This window comes from Nomascus leucogenys, chromosome 17 (assembly GCF_006542625.1).
Source record: "Nomascus leucogenys isolate Asia chromosome 17, Asia_NLE_v1, whole genome shotgun sequence".
Taxonomy (NCBI): domain Eukaryota; kingdom Metazoa; phylum Chordata; class Mammalia; order Primates; family Hylobatidae; genus Nomascus; species Nomascus leucogenys.
Window position 1 is genome coordinate 93,821,899 of NC_044397.1, and position 23,135 is coordinate 93,845,033.

The window sequence follows — 23,135 nt, forward strand, 5'->3', positions numbered from 1 at the left end:
CCTGTAGTCCCAGCTACTCAGAGAGGCTGAGGCAGGAGAATGGCGTGAACCCCGGGGGGCAGAGCTTGCAATGAGCCGAGATTGCACCACGGCACTCTAGCCTGGGCGACAGAGTGAGACTCCATCTCCAAAAAAAAAAAAAAAAAGCTGGCGTCACCCACATGTCACTCTCATCTGCCTACGGGGACCTGCACTGTTCAGGGGCCTGCAACCGCCACCCAAGCACAGGACCCACACAGCCATCTAGGTTCCCAAAGGCCATACCCCACAGGCTGCAGGTCACGGGGCTGTTCCAGGCATGTGTGTGCAGATGTGCCTGTGTGCCCGTGTACGCGTGTTTGTGGCTGTGCCTGTGTGCGTGTGCTTGAGTGTGCACATGTGCGTTTGTGGGCACGTGTGTACACGTCTGCGTGTGTCTGAGCATGCACACACACGGTTGGGAGGCCACAGCTCCTGTCGGGAAAAGCTCAGTCTCTTGGCTGAGAAACGGAGCCCGGGCCTCCCGAGCCACAGGCCGTCGGACCAGCAGTGAGGCGTCGTGGCCCAGGCCCAGCCTCTGCGCACAGAGGTGGAATCCCAGCAGCCTCCCCAAGGGCTGGGTGGGATCTGGTTCGGGTGGGGTCTCAAACCGGTCTCCGGGGGCCCTGGGTGCAACCAATGGGGACACAGAAGCAGCCAACAGTGACCCCAACAGCTGCCCTGGCCTGAGAGAAGCTGCTTGACTCATAGGACACACACTTCTGCCGCATAACTGCCTGCTGAACCCCACTTCTGCCCGTGAGTGGCAACTGCCATTCATCCCCATTTAACAGGTGGGCAAACTGAGGCAGGAGGTGGGACGCGGGGCCACAAAACGTGCCTGGGGTCCAGACGGCCACAGCCCATGCTCCTGCGCCCCTGGGCAGCCACTCTGGAAGATGCAGCCACATCATACCCACTGCCTGGGCCTCAGCTTCCCTCATCTGACCACCTCATTGGGCTGAGGGTCCGGATTCCGGTACCGCCTGCCGTGGGTGCCCACGTGAGGCTGATCCACTGCCATGGCCTCCCGGACCTGCCCATCCTGCACTCTTTCCCAGGGACCCCGATTCCCACCACAACAGACACTGACTGGGGGTGCACCTGGGTCCCCCGGACAACCCCAGCAACAGACGCCAAATGCCCTCCCGCAGTTCAGACAGCACCAGCAATGAATTTAACCACATTTCCGGGGATGATCCGACTCCCTGGCACAGCTAATCATGGACTGGGAACGGCCCCAAAGGTGCTCAGAGCTCTCCCAGGCCTGGTGGTCATCTTCAGGCACCCCCACCCCAGGGAAGGCGCCCCTGGCCAGTGAGAGGCTCAGTCCTCTGCCCTGCTCCTCATGCCTGCCCGGGCAATCAGACCCCAACCTGGGAGAGGTCGGTGTGAGCAGAAGGGACGGAGCCAGGTGGGCCAGGTGCAGCCTTTTACATGGTGAAGCTGGGAGTGGCACACAGCAGTGTCATCACCACAGAACAGTCACTCCAGCCACCTGACGCAGGCTCCGGGCTGGCCGAGACCTCCCACGAGCTGAGTGCCGGGCAGGCGCCTACAGTTAAGGCCAGGGTTTTGCCCAGCGCGGACACGGGCCGTGAAAGTCATTCACGACTTAACATCAGGCTCCTTGCGGCGTGGCCTGGCCTGCTCTGGGCCACCTGCCTCCCAACAGAACTGTTTCCCAAAAAGGTGACAGGGCCAGAAACCCACTCTCCCCACAGAACCTCCTCGAAGGGAAGTGGCACTCGCACCATGATGGACTGATGATTCAACACACCTGCCAGTGACCCGGGCGGCCCCGCCAGAGGCTCCGGTGACCCCGGGGCGGCCCCGCCAGAGGCTCCGGTGACCCCGGGACGGCCCCGCCAGAGGCTCCGGTGACCCCGGGCGGCCCCGCCAGAGGCTCCGGTGACCCGGGACGGCCCCGCCAGAGGCTCCGGTGACCCGGACGGCCCCGCCAGCAGCCTCCCGCCCCCACCTGCCACCGAGCAGGGCCTCACCTAGGCGGAGCTCCCCGAAGTTGCCGCAGCCGATCTTCTTGCCGACGCGGAAGTTGGGGCCCACCATCAGGACCCCCGAGCTGGTCCCTGAGCTCCGGATGCCGTGGCTGCTCCGGCCCCCGCCGGCCTTGGACATTCTCCGGCCCTCCTCTGTCTCCCCTTTCCCTCCTTTCTTGTCAAAATCCATAAGTTTGTGATACCCTGGCCTCTCCACGGTGACTCTGCTGCTGTGCAAATCCCAAGTCTCTGGAAACCTGAGGTCTTGGCTCCTCCGTGGCTAGAACATCACCGCGGCCGGTGGGCAGGCGTGGGCCCGCGGCTCCCAGCTACTGAGACGCAGGCGCTCGGGCCGGCCAGGCCGCAGTGCTCATCTCAGTGGCCTCGGGGTCACTCTCGGGAGCAGGAGACATTCTGCTGACAGGTCCCACCACCTCAAAGCTCACGGCTCACAGCTGTGGAGAAACAGAGGCACAGGTGAGCGCGGGCGAGGCCCCCGCGGGGCCACTGAGGATGCAGCCAGGAGACTGCTGGGCTAGATGGAGCTCTGAAGGCCGGGGCATGATAAGCACCGTCCCTGCCCGGAACCCAGCTGGGAAGCACATACCACGTGACTTCAGAGGCCAGAGGTCTCAGCGTGGCTGCCTGGGGACAAACAGGGTAGGGCTCAGGGGGCTTTCTGTAAAGCGGGATGGGTGGGTGGGTGGCACAGGTGGGAGAGTGTACTGCCAGGAGGGCATGACTGCCAATCACGGGGAGAGACCCTGAGGATCCTGAAGCCAGGGGGGCAGTCCCACCCCCAGACACAGAGGGGCCACACAACAGTCCCCGTCTCCAGGCCCAGGGCTGCTCTGGGAAGGAGGGAGGGAGGCAGATGACAGCAGGCAGGCCCAAGGCAGGGACACAGGAGCCACCGAGCTGCCCCTGCCCATGGCAACTGGGTGACGCTGAGAGCGGGGAGAGCGGGCCAGAGGGCAGGAGGCCCTGGCGAGCCAGGCACTGATGCAGGAGCAGGAGCCCCCAGGGCCTGACCCAGGCTCGGGTTCTTCTCCAGCAGCCACTGGTGGAGCAGGACAGGCTGGACGCCACTCGGGGCTGTGACGATGCCAGGGTGGGTCCGACCCAGCCCCTTCGGCGCAGAGTGGAGCTGAGGAGGGAATGGCGGGGCCTGAGGGACCAGCGGAGCCAACAGCCACCTAAGCAAGGCTGGGCACGGGGCAGCCAGCAAACTTCTACCCCAGAGGAAAGGACAGAAGCCTCTGGTCCTGAGAAGGAACCCGCAGTCCCTGCTCCCGGGATGGTGGGACCCCAACCCACAGCCCCTCACTGCGTCTGCACCACCTTAAATGCTCCCGAGCCCAGGGCCACTGAGGGCCCCAGAGCCTGTTGCCACCCACAGAGAAACGCCGTGGCTGGACAGGGGCTCATGGGGGGCTGAGGGGACTCTGTGCAGGTCACTCTCTAGAGCGAGGGGGCCAGCCAGCCCCGGCTGGCATGGAGCCCAGTCTCAGCGCAGGCCCCGACAGGAGGCAGGACGGTCCCCAGCAAGGAGCCTCGGGACAGCCTGGGGAGGAGGGAGGAGGGAGGAGGGAGGAGGAAGGAGCCCCCACCTGCAGAACGGAAGGGTGGTTGGGGCAGCCTGGGGAGGAGGGAGGGGCCCCACCTGCAGAACTGAAGGGTGGTCGGGGCAGCCTGGGGAGGAGGGAGGAGGGGGGAGCCCCACCTGCAGAACTGAAGGGTGGAGGCTGTGGTGTTAAATGGGCACTCGGGCAGTGCAACCCCAGGGACGTGGCTGTCACCTCCTGTTGCCCTCAAGCCAGGTACCTGCCTAGGAGGCCAAGAACCCTGCACCCGGGGCCACCACAGGCCACCCGCCTGTCTGCACAGATCCTGCCGGGTCCTCCCTGACCCAGGCCCCAGCCACCCTCGGCCCCATTCTAGGGCTCCAGACAGACAGAAGCCCCACCCTCACTGAAGAAGCAGGACCATAGTTTGCTACTGTGCCCCAGATGTGCAGGGGAAGAGGTTTCCTGCCAACTGGCAGGACGTGGGGGCCGCGGGTGAGGAGGGGCCATGGGTGCACAGCCATCGCCGAAAATGTTAGCACATGAACTCCCAGCTGAATAAGCCACATCAGAAACAAAGGAACCGGCATCACAAACACTGCCCCACTGGACGTGGCCCCTGCGTTCCAGTACGAGAAACACCCTGTGGTGATCGCAAGTGTGCCTTGGGGTTCCGCACGGCAACAGCCACTCGAATGTTCTGGTTTCCTGGTGCGCACACAAGTTACGTTCACAGTATACCGTGGTCTAGGAAGCGTGCAGTAGCATTGTGTCTAATAAAACAAAGGACGCACTTTAATTAAGCGGGGCGTGGTACCGAAAGCCTGTGGTCCCAGCTACTCGGGAGACTGAGGCGGGAGGATCGCTTGAGCCAAGGAGGCGGAGGCTGCAGTGAGCTATTGATCGCACCACTGCACTCCAGCCTGGGTGATACAGCAAGACCCCATCTTAAATAAATAACAAATAAAAATACTTTACTGCTAAGCAATGGTAATGATCATCGGAACCGTGAGTGGCCCTAATCTCCCTGGGGGAGGGTCTCGCCTCTATGTGGACGGAGGCTGACTCATCAGGGTGGTGGCTGCTGGAGGCTGGGGCAACTTCTTAAAGTATGACCACAAAAGAGTAGGCCACAGCGACGGACTCTTCCTTTCATGAAAGATGTCTTTGTGGGGTGTGATGCTGTCTGACAGCATTGATTACCCACAGCAGAACGTCCTTCAGAACTGCAGTCGGTCCTCTCAACCCGGCCGCGGCTTCAGCAAACGAGGTTCCGGGCAGTTCCAAGTCCTTTGTCCTCATTTCCACCAGGTTCACGGAATCTTCACTGGGATTAGAACGCAGCTGAAGCAACTCCCCTGCTCACCCTTCAGAGGCAACTCCTCACATCTTAAAGTTTTCTCGTGAGAAGGCGGCAATGCAGTCACATCTCCAAGTCCTTCTCATTCTAGTTCTCTTGCTGCTTCTAAAACCTCTGCAGTTCCTCCTCCACTGAAGTCCTGAACCCTTACAGTGATCTTTCAGGCCTGGGATCAACTTCTTCCAAACTTCCGCTAATCCTGACCTGTGACCTCCTCCCATGGATCGTGCGTGTCCTTCACAGCCTCTAGAACGGCAAAGCCTTTCCGGGGGTTTCAATTTCCCCAGTTTCCCCAGCTCCATCAGAAGAATCTCTCCACAGCACCTACAGGCACCTAGAGCCTTACAAATGTATTTCTCAATAATGAGAGTCGTGGGCGGGTGCGGTGGCTCCTGCCTGTAACCCCAACACCTTGGGAGGCTGACGCAGGCGGAGTGCTTGAGGCCAGCAGTTCAAGACCAGCCTGGGCAACACAGGGAGACCCTATCTTTACAAAAATATAAACAAAATTAGCCAGGCATGGTGGAGCGCATCTGTGGTCCTAGCTACTTAGGAGGCTGAGGTGAGAGATCGCTTGAGCCCGGGAGGTGGAGGCTACAGTGAGCTGTCATTCTGCTTCTCCACTGCAGCCTGGGCGACACAGTGAGACCATGCCTCAAAAACACGAAGACTTGGCCGGGCACAGTGGCTCATGCCTGTAATCCCAGCACTTTGGGAGGCCGAGGTGGGCGGATCATGAGGTCAGGAGAGCGAGACCATCCTGGCTAACACAGTGAAACCCCGTCTCTACTAAAAATACAAAAAAATTAGCCAGGCGTGGTGGCGGGCGCCTGTGGTCCCAGCTACTCGGGAGGCTGAGGCAGGAGAATGGCGTGAACCCAGGAGGCAGAGCTTGGGCAACAGAGGGAGACTCCGTCTCAAAAAACAAACAAGCAAAACAACAACAACAACAAAATTATCAATGGGCTATAATAAACTCCCAAGAGAGTAATGTATATTTTATTTTCATGGAAAATTTATAATAAACCACCGTGTTCCTCCCTGTCTCTGTGGCTGGGCCTGCCCTGGACATTTCATAGAAACGGGATTACACACGGCACGTCCTCTGTGTCTGGCGTCTCTCACTGAGCCTGGCGTCCTCAAGATGCGTCCACACCGTGGCCTGAGTCAGAGCTTCTTCCTTTTCGTGGCTGGGTTGTGTTCCCGTGCGTGGAGGCCCGCGCTACGTCCCCTCCTCTGCTGACGGCCATCTGGGCTGTGGCCGCCGTCCGGCTGCTGGAGTCCGCGGCTGTGTTTGCGCACGGGCTTCTGCGTGGCCGTGGGTTTCCACTCCACCTGGGTACGTAGCTGGGAGTGGTCTTGCTGGGTCGGATGGGAGCTCTGTATGTGTCTTTGAGGAGCCGGCAGGCCATCTCCACAGTGGCTGCACCGAGTCATCCTCCACCTGCCGCTCCCGGGGGTCTGACTCCTACACACCCACCCCAGTGCTTCTGTGAGTTTTGTTTTTGTTTTGAGACAGGGTCTGGCTCTGTCGCCCAGGCTGGAGCACAGTGGTACGATCTCAGCTCACTGTAACTTGTCTCCCAGACTCAAGCAATCCTCTTGCCTCAGTCTCCCGAGTAGCTGGGACCACAGGCATGGACCCCCATGTCTGGCTACATTTTTTTTTTTGTAGAGATGGGATCTTGCTGTGTTGCCTAGGCTGGTCTCAAACTTCTGGGCTCAAACAGTCCTCCCTCCTCGGCCTCCCAAAGTGCTGGGATTAAAGGCGTGAGCTGTGGTGACCCCACTTCTGTGCTTCTGGGCACAGCCATGCTGGGGGTGTGCTTTTTTTGTTGTTGACAGAGTCTCGCTCTTTTGCCCGGGCTGGAGTGCAATGGCACGATCTCGGCTCACTGCAACCTCTGCCTCCCAGGTTCATGCAATTCTCTGCCATAGCCTCCCGAGTAGCTAGGCCTACAGGCACCCGCCACCACATCTGGCTAATTTTTGTATTTTTAGCAGACACGGGGTTTCACCATTTTGGCCAGGATGGTCTTGAACTCCTGACCCCAGGTGATCCGCCTGCCTCGGCCTCCCAAAGTGTTGGGATTACAGGCGTGAGCCACCGTGCCTGGCCAGGGTGTGCTTTTAATTCGCATTTTTTGGCTGATTCCTGGTTTATTTTTGGATGTGAGTTTTCTCCACTGGACTGGGTCAGGGGTGCAGTGCTGTGTTGATGCTGGACGCGAGGGAGGTGGCCGGAGACACTGATGTGACCGAGTGGCAGTGGCTGAAGAAAGGACAGCAGTCAGTGCCCCTCACCCCTGCTTAGTAGCCAGTGGATGTCTTGAGCTACCGACTCTCCTTACTGCCCAAACATCCAGAAACACCCACGCATGGCTAACCTAGTTTCTCTAAACCAGACCCATATTAAAATTTAACTTCCTTCCTGGGCGTTTTGGGGGAGGAATCTCCTCATGTGCCCTGGGAGAGGGATCTGTGAGACGCAGTCCCCCACCCCCCACCGCAGCTCATCTCTCTTCCAGCACAGGGACTGGGCGCCGTGCTGCTTCGGGGACACCCCCTAGTTCCAGACAGCACCTTTACACCTCAACACTGGGGCCCCTCCCAGGCTCCACTGTCCTGGGATCCCCCACTGAGGCCCAGCTCCTGGGACCACCCACCAGCGGGGCCTTCTGGAGAAACGGGCAGCAATGGCCTGGAGTATAGGCTGCTGGACCCTGCCTGCGAGGCTCCTCAGCATGGGCTGGAGACTCGGGGTGACGCACACCCCAGCCAGGAGGCAGCTCCACTCGACACCTCTGTGTGGGGAACGAGCAGCAGCTCTGACCACTGAGCGGGGCTCAAGTCCTCCACCCGCCACGGCCAGGTTCTGACCACAGGGACTGCCCCATCCACGCCCCTCCACAGCCACGAGAGCCACAGGGAACAGCCCCCTGACAGTGAGAATGCCACAACAGCAACAGCCGGGGCTGGGGTCACACTGGGCTGTCCCGGTCCCAGCCCGTTCATCCACCTGTCCTTCCACTGTGGCTGCCAACGGGACGGACAGGGGGACTTCCGCAGAGGACCACCATTGCGGGGAGACGCATCCACAGGAGAGAAAGCTGCAGCCCAGCGCCTCTCCTCTGCCCACGCCCCGCCGCACGCCGGCCCACACGTGGATGAGCCGCCGGCATGGGAACATTCTCCTTCTTCTGGAAACCCTCTCAGCATTCACAGGAAGGGGGCGCTGAAATGTCCGTGCCTGCATTTTGTTTTGTTTTGAGACAGAGTCTCGCTCTGTCGCCCAAGCTGGAGTGTAGTGGCGCGATCTCGGGCTCACTGCAGCCTCCACCTCCCGGGTTCAAGTGATTCTCCTACCTCGGCCTCCCATGGAAGCTGTGATTACAGGCATGTGCCACCATGCCTGGCTAATTTTTGGTATTTCTGGTAGAGACAAGGTTTCGCCACGTTGGCCAGGCTGGTCTCAAACTCCCGACCTCAAGTGATCCACCCACCTTAGCCTCCCAAACTGCTGGGATTACAGGTGTGAGCCACCACGCCCTGACTACTGTTAGATTTTCCATCCCACAAGAAAGCAAAACCACACGGGTGTACAGAGACACATGGAGACCCCAGGTGCAGGCACGCAGGGGCCACAGCAGTGTGTCAGAGCCGGATGTGAGATCCAGCACGGCAAACATCCCGAGGGGACACTGCCCGGAGACCCTGCCCGAGGCCAGCCTGCTCGCGCCACACTGTCTGCCTTTCTCGACGAGGGCTGGAGGCTGCCCGAGAGGCAGCGTCCTGGAGACACAGGCCTCAGCTCTCCCCTGCCAGAAAGCAGCAGGACGTGTAGGCCATCTCGGGGGAGTACATGCAGAAGCCAGGTAGGGAGGGGGAAGGGGCAGGCACCATCCAGGGGACCTTCCCTGTGGGCTGAGGGCGAGAAGGCCCCAGGTCCCGGATGTACCTATCTCCTAAGCAGTAGAACGCCTTTTCTTCCTACACGCCCCTGTGCTGAGGCAGACACTCGGCTGTGGTAGGGTCAGGACTGGCACCAGGGAGGGCAGGGAAGCTCCGGACCCTACATAGGGCCCTGGACGTGGGTGGGGGCTTCTGCCTGCCTGGCTTCCCCCAGGTTACGCCCTTCACAACAGCAGGGAATAAACTCTCACTCCCCAGTTCTGAGAGTACTGTGGGAGGACCGTGAACCCAAACGGGGTTGTGGGACCCACAATGTGTACCCAGGGATGTGGCGACCCAGGGTGGCATTAAAGGTAGGGCCGGTCCTGGGGGCTGAGCCGCAGCCTGTAGGGTCTGTGCTACCCTGCGCAGGCAGGTGTCCAGGCAGGTAAGACACCCTGATGCCGCGTCAGGAAAGACATCACGCCCACCCTCTCTGTAAGCCCCAGAGCTCCGGCCCTTTTCCAGACAAGGGAGTGGGGACACTCACAGGCCACAGAGAGGGAGCTGCCAAAACCCTCGTTGAGGACAAGAGGCTGGAGGCCACCAAGCAGGACCTGAAAAGCAAACGTCACCGACTTCACGAGGAAAGCAAATCTATCCCTTCTCACCATGAGGATGAAAATATCCTCTATTAGAGGGCACGGACAGAGACACGGCCTCACGATGAGCTGAAGGCGCTGAGCTGCGTGAGTTACACAGCTACCGGGTACAGCCCGGGTGTCACACCTCAGTTATTAATACAAAAACCAACTCACACCCTGGGAGCGGACGGAGATGCAGGCTGGGAAGCCACGGGGGAACTTGGGGAGGGGACGCTCAGGACCCAGAGCCAAAGCTCATACCCACACTCAACACCGGCTGCTGTGGCCCTGGATGGGGGGACAGGGGGACGGGGGGACAGCGCCTGGGAGAGCTGAGGCCCTCTCGACATCTGGCAGGAGCTGGGCAGCTCTCCTGCCCTGGTGCACCAACCCCACAGCCCCCAATGCTGAGCCCTGCAAGATGGCCCTGCTGGGCTCCTGTTCCCCGGGGTCCTGCGCACCCTCCAGTCTCTGCCAGTTTGGTGAGCTGTGAAAGTGGCCTGGCCTGTGGAGCGCGCCCCGGGCGAGGGGACATGGGGGACCTGCAGGGGCAAAGGCATCTGCTCGGCTCCCTCAGTGAGGACAAACATGAAGTAGAGACACAGGCGCCTGTGCTCACTGTCCCTCCTAACAGCAAACCCAAGGTCTCCCACAAGCCCGGCCACCCAAGCCGCTCGGGGCAGCCCCCTTCTCTTCCAGGCTGCTCTCTGCTTAGCACTTGGTTTGCACAAGCGCCTGGTGCATCCCGGGACATCTCTCCCCCGGCTCCACTTCTGTCTGTGGTGCCCACGTGACCTCCCGGGCACACACTGCTTCTCATCCACGCGGGCCTCCAGGCTGGGCAAGGCACCCTCCTGGGCACAGGGCCACTTGCCTGCTCTCCATCTAGGCTATCCCTCCTGACGCAGTGGCCCTCGAGCCTGTGGGGCTGCCTGGAGGGAGGTGGGGCCTGCGTCCAGGTTGCTTTTCTTTCTAGCGGTCCCTGCCTCGCCCTCTCCACAGCTGGGGTCCCCCAGAGGCCCAATCCCGCCCACCAATCTCCGGGTGGCACCTTTTAAGCCACGCAGCATCAGGGCACGACCGTCAAAGGCAGGCGCCACCACCAGCCTTCCTTCTGCAGAATCCCCACCTTCTCCCTCCTTCTCTCTTCCAGGTGAGCCACTTGGCTTGGTCAGTTCCTTCTGCTAAGACACCGTGAGTGATGTGTGATTAATGAACTGAATTAACCCAATCAACCGCCACCTGGTCAGGTTCATTGAGGCTGAGCCCTAAATTCCAGAACGAGCCTCCTGGAGCTCTCTGGGGAGTCCTTCTGGCCCGGAGGCAGAAGCTTCTGGACGGCTGTCTCACAGCCCCCACGGATGCGGGCATGACCCACGGCCCCATGTCTCCTGATGCTGGAGTCTGTAACGGCCACCTCCTTAAACACTCTCCCATCCCCAACATTCAGTCCACCCAGATGGGACTGAACACACCCCACCCAGCCCCTCCGTGGAGGGTCAACACCAACCACTGAAAGGGCCAGTGCCGCAGGGTGAGCGCCTGTGCTGCAGCCACAGCTGCCGGGTCTGAGTACAGAGTGGCCTCGCGGGCTAGGACGTGTGGTCTTCTTTCTGTTTTTTGAGACAGGATCTAGCTCCATCACCCAGGCTGGGGTGCAGTGGCGCGATCTCGGCTCATTACAACCTCCGCCTCCCAAGTTCAAGCAATTTTCCTGCCTCATCCTCTCAAGAAGCCGGGGCGAAAGGCATGAGCCACCATGCTGTCTGATCTTGGCTCAGCTACGCGCGTTCCGGCTTTTGCAGAGCAAAAAGCACCAAATCCCCAACCCAGCTGCACCTGCACAGATAACAAGCCCCACCCTCCAGAACCTGCGACGTGAGCACTGCCCTGCTGGGTCTACCCACTGCTGGGTCTAGGGCCCCACTGCTCCTGGCATTCCCCTGGAAGCCTCCCTGTGCGACCCCTGGCCACTCGTCTGGGTGGTGACCGTCACCTCTCAGGTCCTGGCTCCCGCAGGGGCTCTTGGCACCCCTGCCCCATGACCTGGAGGCAAGAGGATGAGAAAGGGGCAGGCCCTGCACTCAGGGACCCAACACCGTTGGGAGCTGGGGTGAAGGCCGGCCCAGGCTGTGTGCCGACCCCGCTCCGCCCGGCTACCAAGCAGACTGCCCTGCTGGCGTGTGTTCTGATACAGTGGTCTTGGCAGTTGTGGCCCAGGCAGGTGGGGGCTGCTACTTTCTCTCTGGGCCCCTGGACGAGCACTGGCCTCCCTGTGCCCGGCCTCAGGGCTGGGAGCAAACCCCACTGTGCCCTGCAGAGCTGAGCCACACAGATGCACACCCGGCTTTGCAGATGGAGCCCGGGGCCGGGCAGCAGCCTTCTCTGGTGACAGCAGTGGCACGGGGGTCCACTGAGCACTCCCTGCACACTCAGGGCTGGATCACGCCTCCAAGCACCTCACCACAGCCCCTCTGAGGGGGTCATGGGCAGACACCAGAGGGAGGGCCCAGCCACACCCACCCTAAGCCTGACATGGACGGAGAAGCCCCTGCCCTGGGCACACGCCCGCCCCACGGAGCCTCGCCTCAGCCTGAGCCTCACTCAGTGAAGGGTGCTGACTCGCAGCCGGTGTAGGGCAGCCCAGTGCAAAACAGGAGCACTGCTTGCATACCTGCTGCCCACGGTGGCCGCCAGCCCACGTCCCCCACCTCAGGAGTGGCCCCGACGGTCACCACCTGCACCTGAGGCCCTCACAGCAGCAGCAGCAGCAGGAGTACAGTCAGAGGACAGGCAGGGCCGCCACCCTGGACTGTGTTCCGTGGGCACAGGGCGGGTGCCCAGCTCCCCCGCCCCTACAAGAGCCGCCACCCCAAGACTCAGCAGCTTCTGAGGGCGCAGACCACTCCCTGGAGGCGGTCACCACTCGGTCAGGGCCCAGCACCCGTCCATCACCAAGGAGGAAGAGCCCGGCCTCTTCTGGGGCTCTCCGAACCCCAGGGGGTGCCCAAGGGAAGCCAGACAAGGCCGGGGCCTGGAAGGAAGTGGGGACATGAAGGCTGGGCACCCACTGTGCCCACGCAGGCCTGGGGATTGGGGGCCTGCCCTGCCATGCCTGAGGGCCACAGCGAAAAGCAATGATCCCAGGGAGGGAGGAAGGGATGCTGATCCTCACCCAGCCTCCATCCAACCCACGCAGCCACAATTCCGTCCCAAGGGGCAAGTGCCGGCTCCGGGTCACACGCCAAGGATGGCTCCCGGGCGCCAACGAGGGGATTGCAGCCATCCCCACAAGGGGCTGCTCTCTCCCCGTCAGCTCCCACCTCCTTCCCCAGCCCTGGCCCCAGGCCGCTACCTGCCCTGTTCTTCTTGGGGTCCTCCATCTGGTCTGGGCCCAGGGCCAGTTCCCCGGGAAGGGCCCCAGGTGCCCCCTTCTCTGACTGTCTCCACTGAGTGATGTCACAGTCCCTAGGCTGACATCACCACACAGCCCTCAGCCCAGAGCCCAGGGCAAAGCTGAAGGGAGGCCAGGGACCTCACTGGGCTGGGCAGGTGCAAGCCACCCCCGTCCCAGTGCCCTCAGAGGCACCTAGACTCATGTGGACCCAGCCGCAGACCCTTCTGGGCAGCTCTGTCCAGGCCAGCCCTGCCCTCTGTCCAGGCCAGCCCTGCCCTCTGACTTGGGGCCGCAGGGGCTGGCCACTGTGGGCTCAGTTCCCTGCCACCCCGATTCATCTGCACCCCAAGGAAAGAGAATGAGGGGTTGCAGCGCCCCAGGACCCACGAGCCCCCGAACACCAGGGCAGCACATACTTCCAGTCCCAGGGCCACAGCAGAGTGGGGCCAGGCCCAGCCCAGTGACGCAGGGCAGACGGAAGGGCGCCCTCCACAATGGACAGGCGCAGGAGCTGTTGCGGCTGGGACAAACCAACCTGAGGCTGACCTAGGCCGGTAATGGGTTTAATGCATCGGGTGCAAAAGAGAAACACCCCACAAATCAGGGAGAGGAGGGAAGCCACCCACCCCATGGGACGAGGCTGAGGAGTGAACGCCAGGGACGGGCAGGGCCGGTCCTCAGAGCACTGCAGACACCAGACCAAGGGCGACTGTCATCACCACGAGAAGGCCCCATCCACGGCAGAAGCCAACCTCACTGCACCGACTGCACCAGAGACGCCCACAAGGAGAGCTGGCCTCCGAGAACGCAGCTGAGCCGTCACAGGCTGCCATCAGCAAAGGCAAGGATCCAGGTAAAGAACACAGGAGGGCCACAAGCAACCGCAGAAAGGTGGCCAGGACCGGACCCTGACTTGGGGGGAGGCAGCAAGGCTGCGCAATGGCAGCTGGGACCAGACCCTGTTGGGGGGATGCGGGGGCGGCGAGGCTGCGCAGGGACCCCGTCCCACAGGTCAGCCTCGCCCTGGTGATGGCACAGACCACAGGTGAGGACCACGGGCAGAGCTGACCAGGGAAAAGCTGGCACTCACCCAGCACCGGACACACATAGCAAATGCCACCTGCAGCCTTGACGGAGGGCACTGTCCCTGCAACTTCTCCACACAGGGGCATTTTTCCCAAAGTTCAGATTATGCAAATGGAGGCATGGGTGCCATGGACTCTAGAGCCTCAGACGCCATCAACAAATGCAAAGTGGACACATCTGCATCAAATCCAACACAAAGACGGCCTTCGAGACTGTGGGGGAAGTGAGAACACCCCCACCCAGGCCCCCACGGTGCACAGGCCCCCACGGCAACCCTGATCCACCTCAGCAGCCTCAGCTCTGGTTCCTACACCCTGGCCCGGGGGCAGAGCTGACTCGGTCTTGCCAGGGGAGCAGGGGTCCCCGGCCCCAAGTGGTGCCACAGTGGGGGGAGCATGCAGGCAGTCAGGCACCCCACGGCAGGTCCCGGGGGCAAGTGGGACCCGGGGTGGCTCCCATCGGAATCCTGCTAGGTCTGAGAGGACACTGGTCCTTCCAGAAGCGTAACCGTGAACAGCCGTGGAAAACCTGGGTGGGCTGCGTTTCTACATTTCCTATTTTTTTTTTTTTTCAGTCTCGCTCTGCCACCCAGACTGGAGTGCCTTCTCCCCTCATCGTGTGGGAGCCGCCAGGCGATGTCCCACCCCGGTTTCCCTCCACCCGAAGGCAGTCACCTCGGTTGCCGGCTCCTGCCTCTGTGGTGATCCCCACGAGGGCTGCAGCGTGAAGGGCACAGCGGGATTCGGCCTAATTCCCCGTGGAGCCCCAGGCAAGAGGGCTTGGTCCTGGGGAGCTGCCCAGGTCTTCTACATCCCCTGGCCTCCATCCAGTCCTGCACGACTCGGCTCCTGGCCCTGTGCGCCAGGCGACGCTTGCTAGGTGCGTGCCCCTCAGAGTCAGGCCTCTATTCACCTCAGCTTTTATCAAGGGCCTTCAAGGATTGGGTTTTTTAAATCATCGTCAAATATATTGTTATTAAAAAGATATGTACACTTTAGGAGGCCGAGGTGGGCAGATTACTTGAGGTCAGGAGTTTGAGACCATCCTGGACAACATAGTGAAACCCCGTCTCTTCTAAAAATAAAAAATTATCTGGGCGTGGCGGCGGACGCCGGTAATCCCAGCTACTCGGGAGGCTGAGGCAGGAGAATCACTTGAACCCAGGAGGTGGAGGCTGCAGTAAGCCAAGATGGCGCCACTGCACTCCAGCCTTGGCGACAGAGCAAGACTCTGTCTCAAAAAAAAAAAAAGTTGAGCACGAGGAAGCACCCCGCCCTCCGTCACACGGGCATTCTCAGTGCTCACAGGCCGCAGATGACACACGCTATCGGCACACTAGCTTCTGCCCCCTGGGCCCTCGTCCAGCCCTGCACCCACTGCCCACCAAGGGGCCAAGGTGTCCTTGCTGTCCTGCAATGACCATCACGACCCCTTTCACACAGAAGGGTTGGGCTATCCCCCAAAAAGACATGCCAAGTCCTAGCCCCCAGTAAACAGGAACGCGGCCTTTATGTGGAAATGAGGATGGCCCCAATCTCACCACTTCTCAGCTTAAGGTCATGTTTCACGATGCTGAGTCAGAAAACAGCAGAGAATTGCCGGGCGCAGTGGCTCACGCCTGTAATCCCAGCACTTTGGGAGGCCGAGGCGGGTGGATCATGAGGTCAGGAGATCGAGACCATCTTCACTAACACAGTGAAACCCCGTCTCTACTAAAAATACAAAAAATTAACCGGGCGTGGTGGCGGGCGCCTGTAGTCCCAGCTGCTCGGGAGGCTGAGGCAGGAGAATGGCGTGAACCCGGGAGGCGGAGCTTGCAGTGAGCCGAGATCGCACCACTGCACTCCAGCCTGCGGGACAGAGCGAGACTCCGTCAAAAAAAAAAAAAAACAGCAGAGAAGAGGAAGGTGGGGAGGTGGACTCTCACCACTTCCTCTCGGGCAGCCTGCACATCCTGAGGGCACCCAAGCAGCCCCGTCCTGGCCCATCAGGAGGCTACACCCCCCAACTGGGACCCCCGTCCATCATGCACACCACAGCTGGTGCCTCAAGGAGCCCCGGAGGACCAAGGGGACACAGGCGGCCGGCCTCAGGATCTGCCAGGGTCTAAATGGGAAGAAATCAAACGGTCCCAGCAGGCCCCCATCTTTTTTTTTTTTTTTTTTTTTTTTTTGAGACGGAGTCTCGCTCTGTCGTCCAGGCTGGAGTGCAGTGGTGTGATCTCGGCTCACTGCAAGCTCCGCCTCCCGGGTTCATGCCATTCTTCTGCCTCAGCCTCCCAAGTAGCTGGAACTACAGGTGCCCGCCACCATGCCCGGCTAATTTTTGTATATTTTTAGTAGAGACGGAGTTTCACCATGTTAGCCAGGATGGTCTCGATCTCCTTATCTCGTGATCCGCCCTCCTTGGCCTCCCAAACTGCTGGGATTACAGGCGTGAGCCACTGTGCCCAGCCATCTTTGATTTTTATAAACCGGCCAAATGGCAGAAAATGTTGCCTCCCCAGGCACACGGCATCTCCTCTCACCTCCCCTCATTTCAACAGCAGGGGACAGACACAGACCACCCGCCTGGCCAGCTCTCTGACCCCCACGGTCTCCCCTGAAAACTGGGCACGTGGATCACCCAGGGACCTATGGGGGGCACCAAGGCGAATACATGCCCAGCTCACCCAAAACTTCCCAACACGCTCCGCCACGATACCCCATAACCCCCACCTGGAGGGTCTCCAGCAAAACTCCCACAGCCCGCCCCTCCTCGATGCCCCAGAGCAGGTGACACCTCCCTTCCAGCGGCCAGGTCCCCACCTGACGCTGGCTGGGAGGGAGGCGGGGGGATGGGCGCTGGTGGCCTCTGGGGCACAAGAAGGCGCTTTGGTGTTTGGTGGGCAGCAGCGGATTTAGGCCGGGCCCGCCCAGGGAGGCCCGTCCCTCCCAACATGGAAGGAGGCCTTGGCTGTTTCTAAGCACACCCCCTCCTGTCTCCCAGAGGCCTCGGACAATTTTCTCTGAAAAGCGGACAGTGCTCATCTCCTGGAATCTGAGGTTTGTGAAAGAACGCCTTCTTCAGATGTTGCTGTAATGTTCAACTTCTCCAACATTGCTGAGTTCTCTTTTGCTACTTAAAAATAAACACTGATGGCCGGGCGCGGTGGCTCACGCCTGTAATCCCAGCACTTTGGGAGGCTGAGGCGGGTGGATCACGAGGTCAGAAGATCGAGACCATCCCAACTAACACAGTGAAACCCCGTCTCTACTAAAAATACAAAAAATTAGCCGGGCGTGGTGGTGGGCGCCTGTAGTCCCACCTATTTGGGAGGCTGAGGCAGGAGAATGGCGTGAATCCGGGAGGCGGAGCTTGCAGTGAGCAGAGCTCGCGCCACTGCACTCCAGCCTGGGCGACAGAGTGAGACTCCGTCTCATAAATAAATACATAAATAAAATAAAAATAAACATTGATTTTTGTGGCCTCGAAAGGCCAGGGCCACCTCAATGATCCTGTGAAGCCGGGGCCTGCTGGTCACTCTATGGACACTGGATGCCTCCGGCCTCTGAACTCGCTGTGGTGAAGGTCACGGGCAGCACATCCGTCTGTCTGTCCCACTGCCCATGCTCGTCACAGGGTGCAGGATCTGGCCCTGTGCCTGACAAGGCAGTGGGGACACCAGGCACATGCAGGACCCCTGGCTTTCTAGATGGCGTGGGGATCAGGACAGCAGGGTCCCTGATGCCCTGCAGGCCAGAGGCATTGGGCAGAAGGACAAGAGAAACGCTGGGAGAAACCAAGTCACCGGAAGAGGGGAGTGGTCATCGCTGTGCAGAGATCCAGTCCCCAAAACCCAAACAGTGGACCCAAACAGTGCAGGTGTGGATGGCGATCTGCGGCTCCTCAAATGGTCCAACCGGGAGTTGCCATGTGACCAGCGGTAGACGTCCACCTGAGAGAACGATCACGCGGCCACATGGGAACCGGACACGGATGCTCGCAGCAGCCACACGCGGATGCCATGCAAACATCTATCACATGACCACCCACTCACCGGAACACGACTCAGCCACGAACAGGAGCGAGGCTCGGACGCGGGCCACGGCACGGATGCACCGAGAATGTCACACTCAGTGAGAGACGCGAGACACACAAGGCCTCATCCCGTGTGATTCCACCCCTAGGAGGTCCCTAGAGCCCTCAGAGTCACAGAGCCAGAAAGTAGGATGGGGGTGCCAGGGGCTGGAGAGGGCAAGGGAGTGAACGTTTCACCAGGACAGCGTCTCAATTTGGGAAGCTGGGAAGGTTCTGCAAAGGACGGTGTGGAAGGCTGACTGCTGATGGGGCCAGGGCTCCCTTTGCAGGTGATGAGAACACTCTGGAATTAGATGTGGTGGCTGCACACACAGAGGAGCCTTGACCACGGCAGGTTTGAACTGACAGGTCCACTCTGATGGATTTTTTCCAATAAAGGTTGCCCTGAGGGCACTGGCCTCTCCTGGCTCCCTCCCGCTCTGCCACCCGAGACAGCGAGACCCACCCTCCCTTCCTCAGCCCTCAACGTGAACACGAGGAGGACGGAGGCTTCCATGAGCATCAGTTCCACTGCGTGAAGAGCAAACAGGGTGTCTCTTCCTTCTGCTTCTCTCCACACGTTCTGGGCTCCAGCTTCCCTCACTGTGAGAACGCAGCAGCACCTAACGCAACACACAAGGGATGTGTGTGTGGACCACGTGTCCTCCCGAGGCCTCTGGTCACCAGCAGGCTGTCGGCAGCGGCGTCTGGAGGACTCGAAAGCTATACGCGGGGATTTTACTGCATGAGGGGCTGCTGCCTAAACCCCACCCTGCGCAAGGGTCAGCTGTACAAAAACCACTTATGTGCACACGTTGCTGAAGTTTACCAAATGTGGATTATGTTTCGACCAAAAAAAAAGCGGCTCATGCTCTAAGGACCACCCCGAAACCAGGCTGGTGAGAGGACAGTGAGCTGGGTCAGTGTGATAGGATCGATTTTTTTTTTTTTGCTTTTTTTTTTTTTTTGAGATGGAGTCTCACTCTGTCGCCCATCTGGAGTGCAGTGGCACGATCTCAGCTCACTGCAAACTCCGCCTCCCAGGTTCACGCCATTCTCCTGCCTCAGCCTCCCGAGTAGCTGGGACTACAGGCATGTGCCACCACGCCCGGCTAATTTTTTTGTATTTTTAGTAGAGACGGGGTTTCACCGTGTTAGCCAGGATTGTCTCAATCTCCTGACCTCGTGATCTGCCCGCCTCGGCCTCCCAAAGTGCTGGGATTACAGGCGTGAGCCACCGCGCCCGGCTGGGATGGTTAATTTTAAGAAATGCTGCAAGCCTGGCTCTGGCCAGCACCCTGGGGATGAGAGGGGGCGGGACAGAGCCCGGGGCAGCGGCCTCCCAGAATGGCTCCCTCCGGTGCAGGATCAAGTCTGAGGCCAGGGCCCGGCCGCCCCCCGAAGCCACACCTCCTGCTCACAGGGCCAGGGTTTAACCAGCTCTTCCGGGGTCCCGGCCCATGAAGCTTTCATAGGAACCAGGGCTGTGTGCCCACAGGAAGGAGAGGCCAGCGCCCGGGCACAAGGAGGACGAGCTGACTCAAGGGGGCCCGAGGACGTCACCGTACCCACTGCCCAGGGCCGCGGGCGAGGTCCGAGGGGCAGTGGAGGTCCCTGACAACTTCTCATGGGGCAGCCACGGTCCACCCAGGGCTCAGGCAGCAAGCCCCACACAGTGCCCCCCTCCGCGGCGTACAGGTCTGACCAGCGTGATGGCACGGCACACACACACCTGTGCAGACGCCAGGGCACATGCACACCACCCCTGCGGCCACAAGCCCTGTCCCAGCCCACCTGCAGGCTCCAGGGCTCTGGCTGGCCCGCACGTGGCCAGGACCCGGCTGGATCCCCCTCGGCGTACCCACCCTCAGAGGAACTCAAAGGCACACCCAGCAAGTCAGGGGCAGACACGGGCCAGTCCGTGTCCTCACGCTGGTCCCGTGCGCTGTTCTCAGGCTCCCGTTCAGGGAACTGTCTGAAGGCAGAGCCTGGGCACCGGCGCCGGCTGCCCTGCCCCAGGACCACTGGAGCAGAAGCCCGAGGGGTACAGCTGTCGCGGACGGGACGAGCCCTCGCACACCTGCCATGTTTCCTGGGGACAGAGGTCAGATGGGAAGGGGCAGAGGTCACCGCAGATTACATGAGCAACCTGGAGTCACCTGGGAAACAAGGTCCCTAAGGAGGGCGGGTCCCACCTGCAACAGGGCCCGAAGCACCATGGCCAAGGGGGGAGGACTGGCCATCAGGCCTCACGGGCGGGGACTCTGTCCACGAATCCAGACTGGGACTTGGGGTGCCTCACTCCGGAGGATGGAAGTTTCCAGATAATTGAGGGATTACCTTTAAGCACAACTTTTTTCAAGCCTCCAAAGGCAATTACACATCAACGAAACATCGCTGGTGACAACAAAAAAACCTCTAAGATTTTCTCTGCCTTATAAATAGCGATAGGGCCGGGCACAGTGGTTCACGCCAGTAATCCCAGCTATGCGGGAGGCTGAAGCAGGTGGATCACCTGAGGTCAGGAGTTCAAGACCAGCTCGGCCAACATGGTGAAACCCAGTCTCTACTAAAAATACAAAAACCAGTCAGGCATGGTGGCGTGCGCCTGTAATCCCAGCTACTCAATAGGCTGATGTGGGAGAACTGCTTGAACCCAGAAGGCAGAGGTGGCAGTGAGCCAAGATCATGCCACTGCACTCCAGCCTGGGCGACACAATGAGACTCCGTCTCAAAAAAGTAAAATAAATAGGCCAGGCGCGGTAGCTCACAAGGTCAGGAGTTTGAGACCAGCCTGACCAACATGGTGAAACCCTGTCTCTACTAATACAAAAAAATTTGCTGGGCATGGTGGCGCGTGCCTGTAATCCCAGATACTCAGGAGGCTGAGGCAGGAGATTCGCTTGAACCTGGGAGGTGGAGGTTGCGGTGAGCCAAGATCATGCCACTGCACTCCAGCCTGCGCAACAGAGCGAGACTCCATCTCTAAATAAATAAATGAATAGGCCGGGCACAGTGGCTCATGCCTGTAATCCCAGCACTTTGAGAGGCTGAGGCAGGCGGATCACAAAATCAGGAGATCGAGACCACCCTGGCTAACACAGTGAAACCCCGTCTCTACTAAAAATACAAAAATTAGCCGGGCATGACGGCGTGCACCTGTAGTCCCAGCTGCTGGGGAGGCTGAGGCAGGAGAATGGCGTGAACCCAAGAGGCAGAGCTTGCAGTGAACCGAGATCGGGCCACTGCACTCCAACCTGGGCAACAGTGCAAGACTCCGTCTCAAAAAAATATAAATAAATAAATAAATAAATAGCGATGGGCCAGCCCTGGCCCGTGACCCCTACCCTCATGCAGTCTTTCTTCCTACTGCCGCCACCTGCACCCCCTCTTCTGAGGAGCCTGAGACACAGAGGTGAGGCAGCTCCCCCTGCAGGTGTGGAATGGGAGTGACCTCCCCAGGACAGGCGGCGGAACACACTTCCCACCTCTCCCGGGAACACACGCGTGGCCTCCGCTCCTGGAAGGAATCTGCCGTGACAAGAGTCATACCCCACGGGTCAGGCCGGCCAGACCAGCATCTCTCACCCCACTCCCCTGGGCTGCCTGCCCCACTCGGCACCCACAGCCTCGGTCCTCACCCCACAGCCTCTCCAGGGAGGGACCCACTGCTCTACCCCAGCGTGCCCCGTAAGTTCAGCAGATGCATATCAAGGGAGAACTGGGTTTTTTTTTTTTTTTTTTTTTGAGACGCAGTCTTGCTCTGTTGCCCAGGCTGGAGTGCAGTGGCGCGATCCTGGCTCACTAAAACCTCCACCTCCTGGGTTCAAGCAATTCTCCTGCCTCAGCCTCTCAAGTAGCTGGGATTATGGATGCACGCCACTATGCCCGGCTAATTTTTGTATTTTTAGTAGAGATGGAGTTTTGTCATGTTGGCCAGACTAGTCTTGAACTCCTGACCTCAGGTGATCTGCCCACCTCGGCCTCCCAAAGTGCTGGGATTACAGGTGTGAGCCACCATGCCTGGCCAGAGCTGGCTGTTTTCAACATGATGTGACGTGAAATTGTCTCAGGCCTCATGGTGCAGGGAGGCCACTGGGCCACCCAGGAGCACGCCTGAGGGTGACAGGAGGGATCCCTCGGCAGGGCTGGCAGGGGGCTGCCCCGATTCCCGCTGCAGGGGACACGTTGGGGGCTCTGAGCGAGAGGGAGACGATCCCCACACCTCAGACGCGCGCCCCCAACAGTCAGCCACACCGGGCGCCAGGGCCTCCTGAGTGCTGCAGGGGGAGCCTGGGTAAGGCCCAGGGGTCTGAGACGCGGCTCCCCTGTGGGCCCAGGACACAGCTCAGGCTGCACCTGCAGAGGGGCCCCGGCACCTTGCGGGCACAGAGGCTGGTGCAGGGCCCCAAGCAGTGGTGGTGGCCAGAGACTTTGGACAGGGGGAGAAGGGGCTGCGGAGCGTGTAGGACTCAGAACCCAGCAGGGCTTCCGGACAGTGCCTGGGGGACAGCATGGGCAATGCTCCTGGGCACAGCTAGTTCACGCTGGCCCTCCAGGGCATGTCCTGCCTTGTCTCATGCCCTTGCTGGTGACAAGTTGATGTGGGTGGTAAGGGGGGCAGAAAAAGGGCAGGCAAGGGTGGGGTGCTAGAGGTTCCTGCCCCACCACAGGAGGACCGGGCAAGGGAAGGAGGCTCACTGGGCTCCGCCCGCCAGAGGGGGGCTTGCCAGAAGCCAGGCAGGCCCCACCCCTCACTCAATCCCTGCCCACTGCAGGGCTGCCCGCAGTACATTGAATACGCCGTTCTGGTGCTCCCAGCCCCTCACTTTGAGCCCTCGCTGAGGTAGCACAAAGGGGTTCCCCCCACCCAGCCAGGCCAGCCGAGCTCCCGGGACAGACCCACCCAGCAGACGGCTGCACCCACGTGCCAGTCACAGGACGGCACAGCCCTCTAGACACAGAGCCAGCAGAAAGGATGGGGAAGGCGGTGAGGCCCGTCCTCCGGCCGCAGGGCCACCACCCCTCGCTGTCACTGCTCCCACTGGCACGGCGGGTGACCAGAGGAGCACAGGTGTGGGAGTCAGCCCTCGGGAAACACCACCTCCTCCTCTA

The 23,135-nt window shown here is 60.5% G+C and overlaps 1 protein-coding gene and 1 pseudogene across 1 annotated transcript in view; one reads left to right on the forward strand and one right to left on the reverse strand.

Annotated features, from left to right (window-relative positions):
* Positions 1-23,135, reverse strand: part of CSNK1G2 (casein kinase 1 gamma 2) — a 36,211-nt gene that overhangs the window by 9,834 nt on the left and 3,242 nt on the right. Inside the window, exon 2 of the mRNA XM_030795919.1 lies at positions 2,022-2,473. Within this exon, the coding sequence (XP_030651779.1) occupies positions 2,022-2,208 (187 nt within the window). The 5' untranslated portion in view covers positions 2,209-2,473. The remainder of the gene's footprint in view (positions 1-2,021; positions 2,474-23,135) is intronic.
* LOC100585597 lies at positions 13,928-14,840 on the forward strand (annotated as a pseudogene).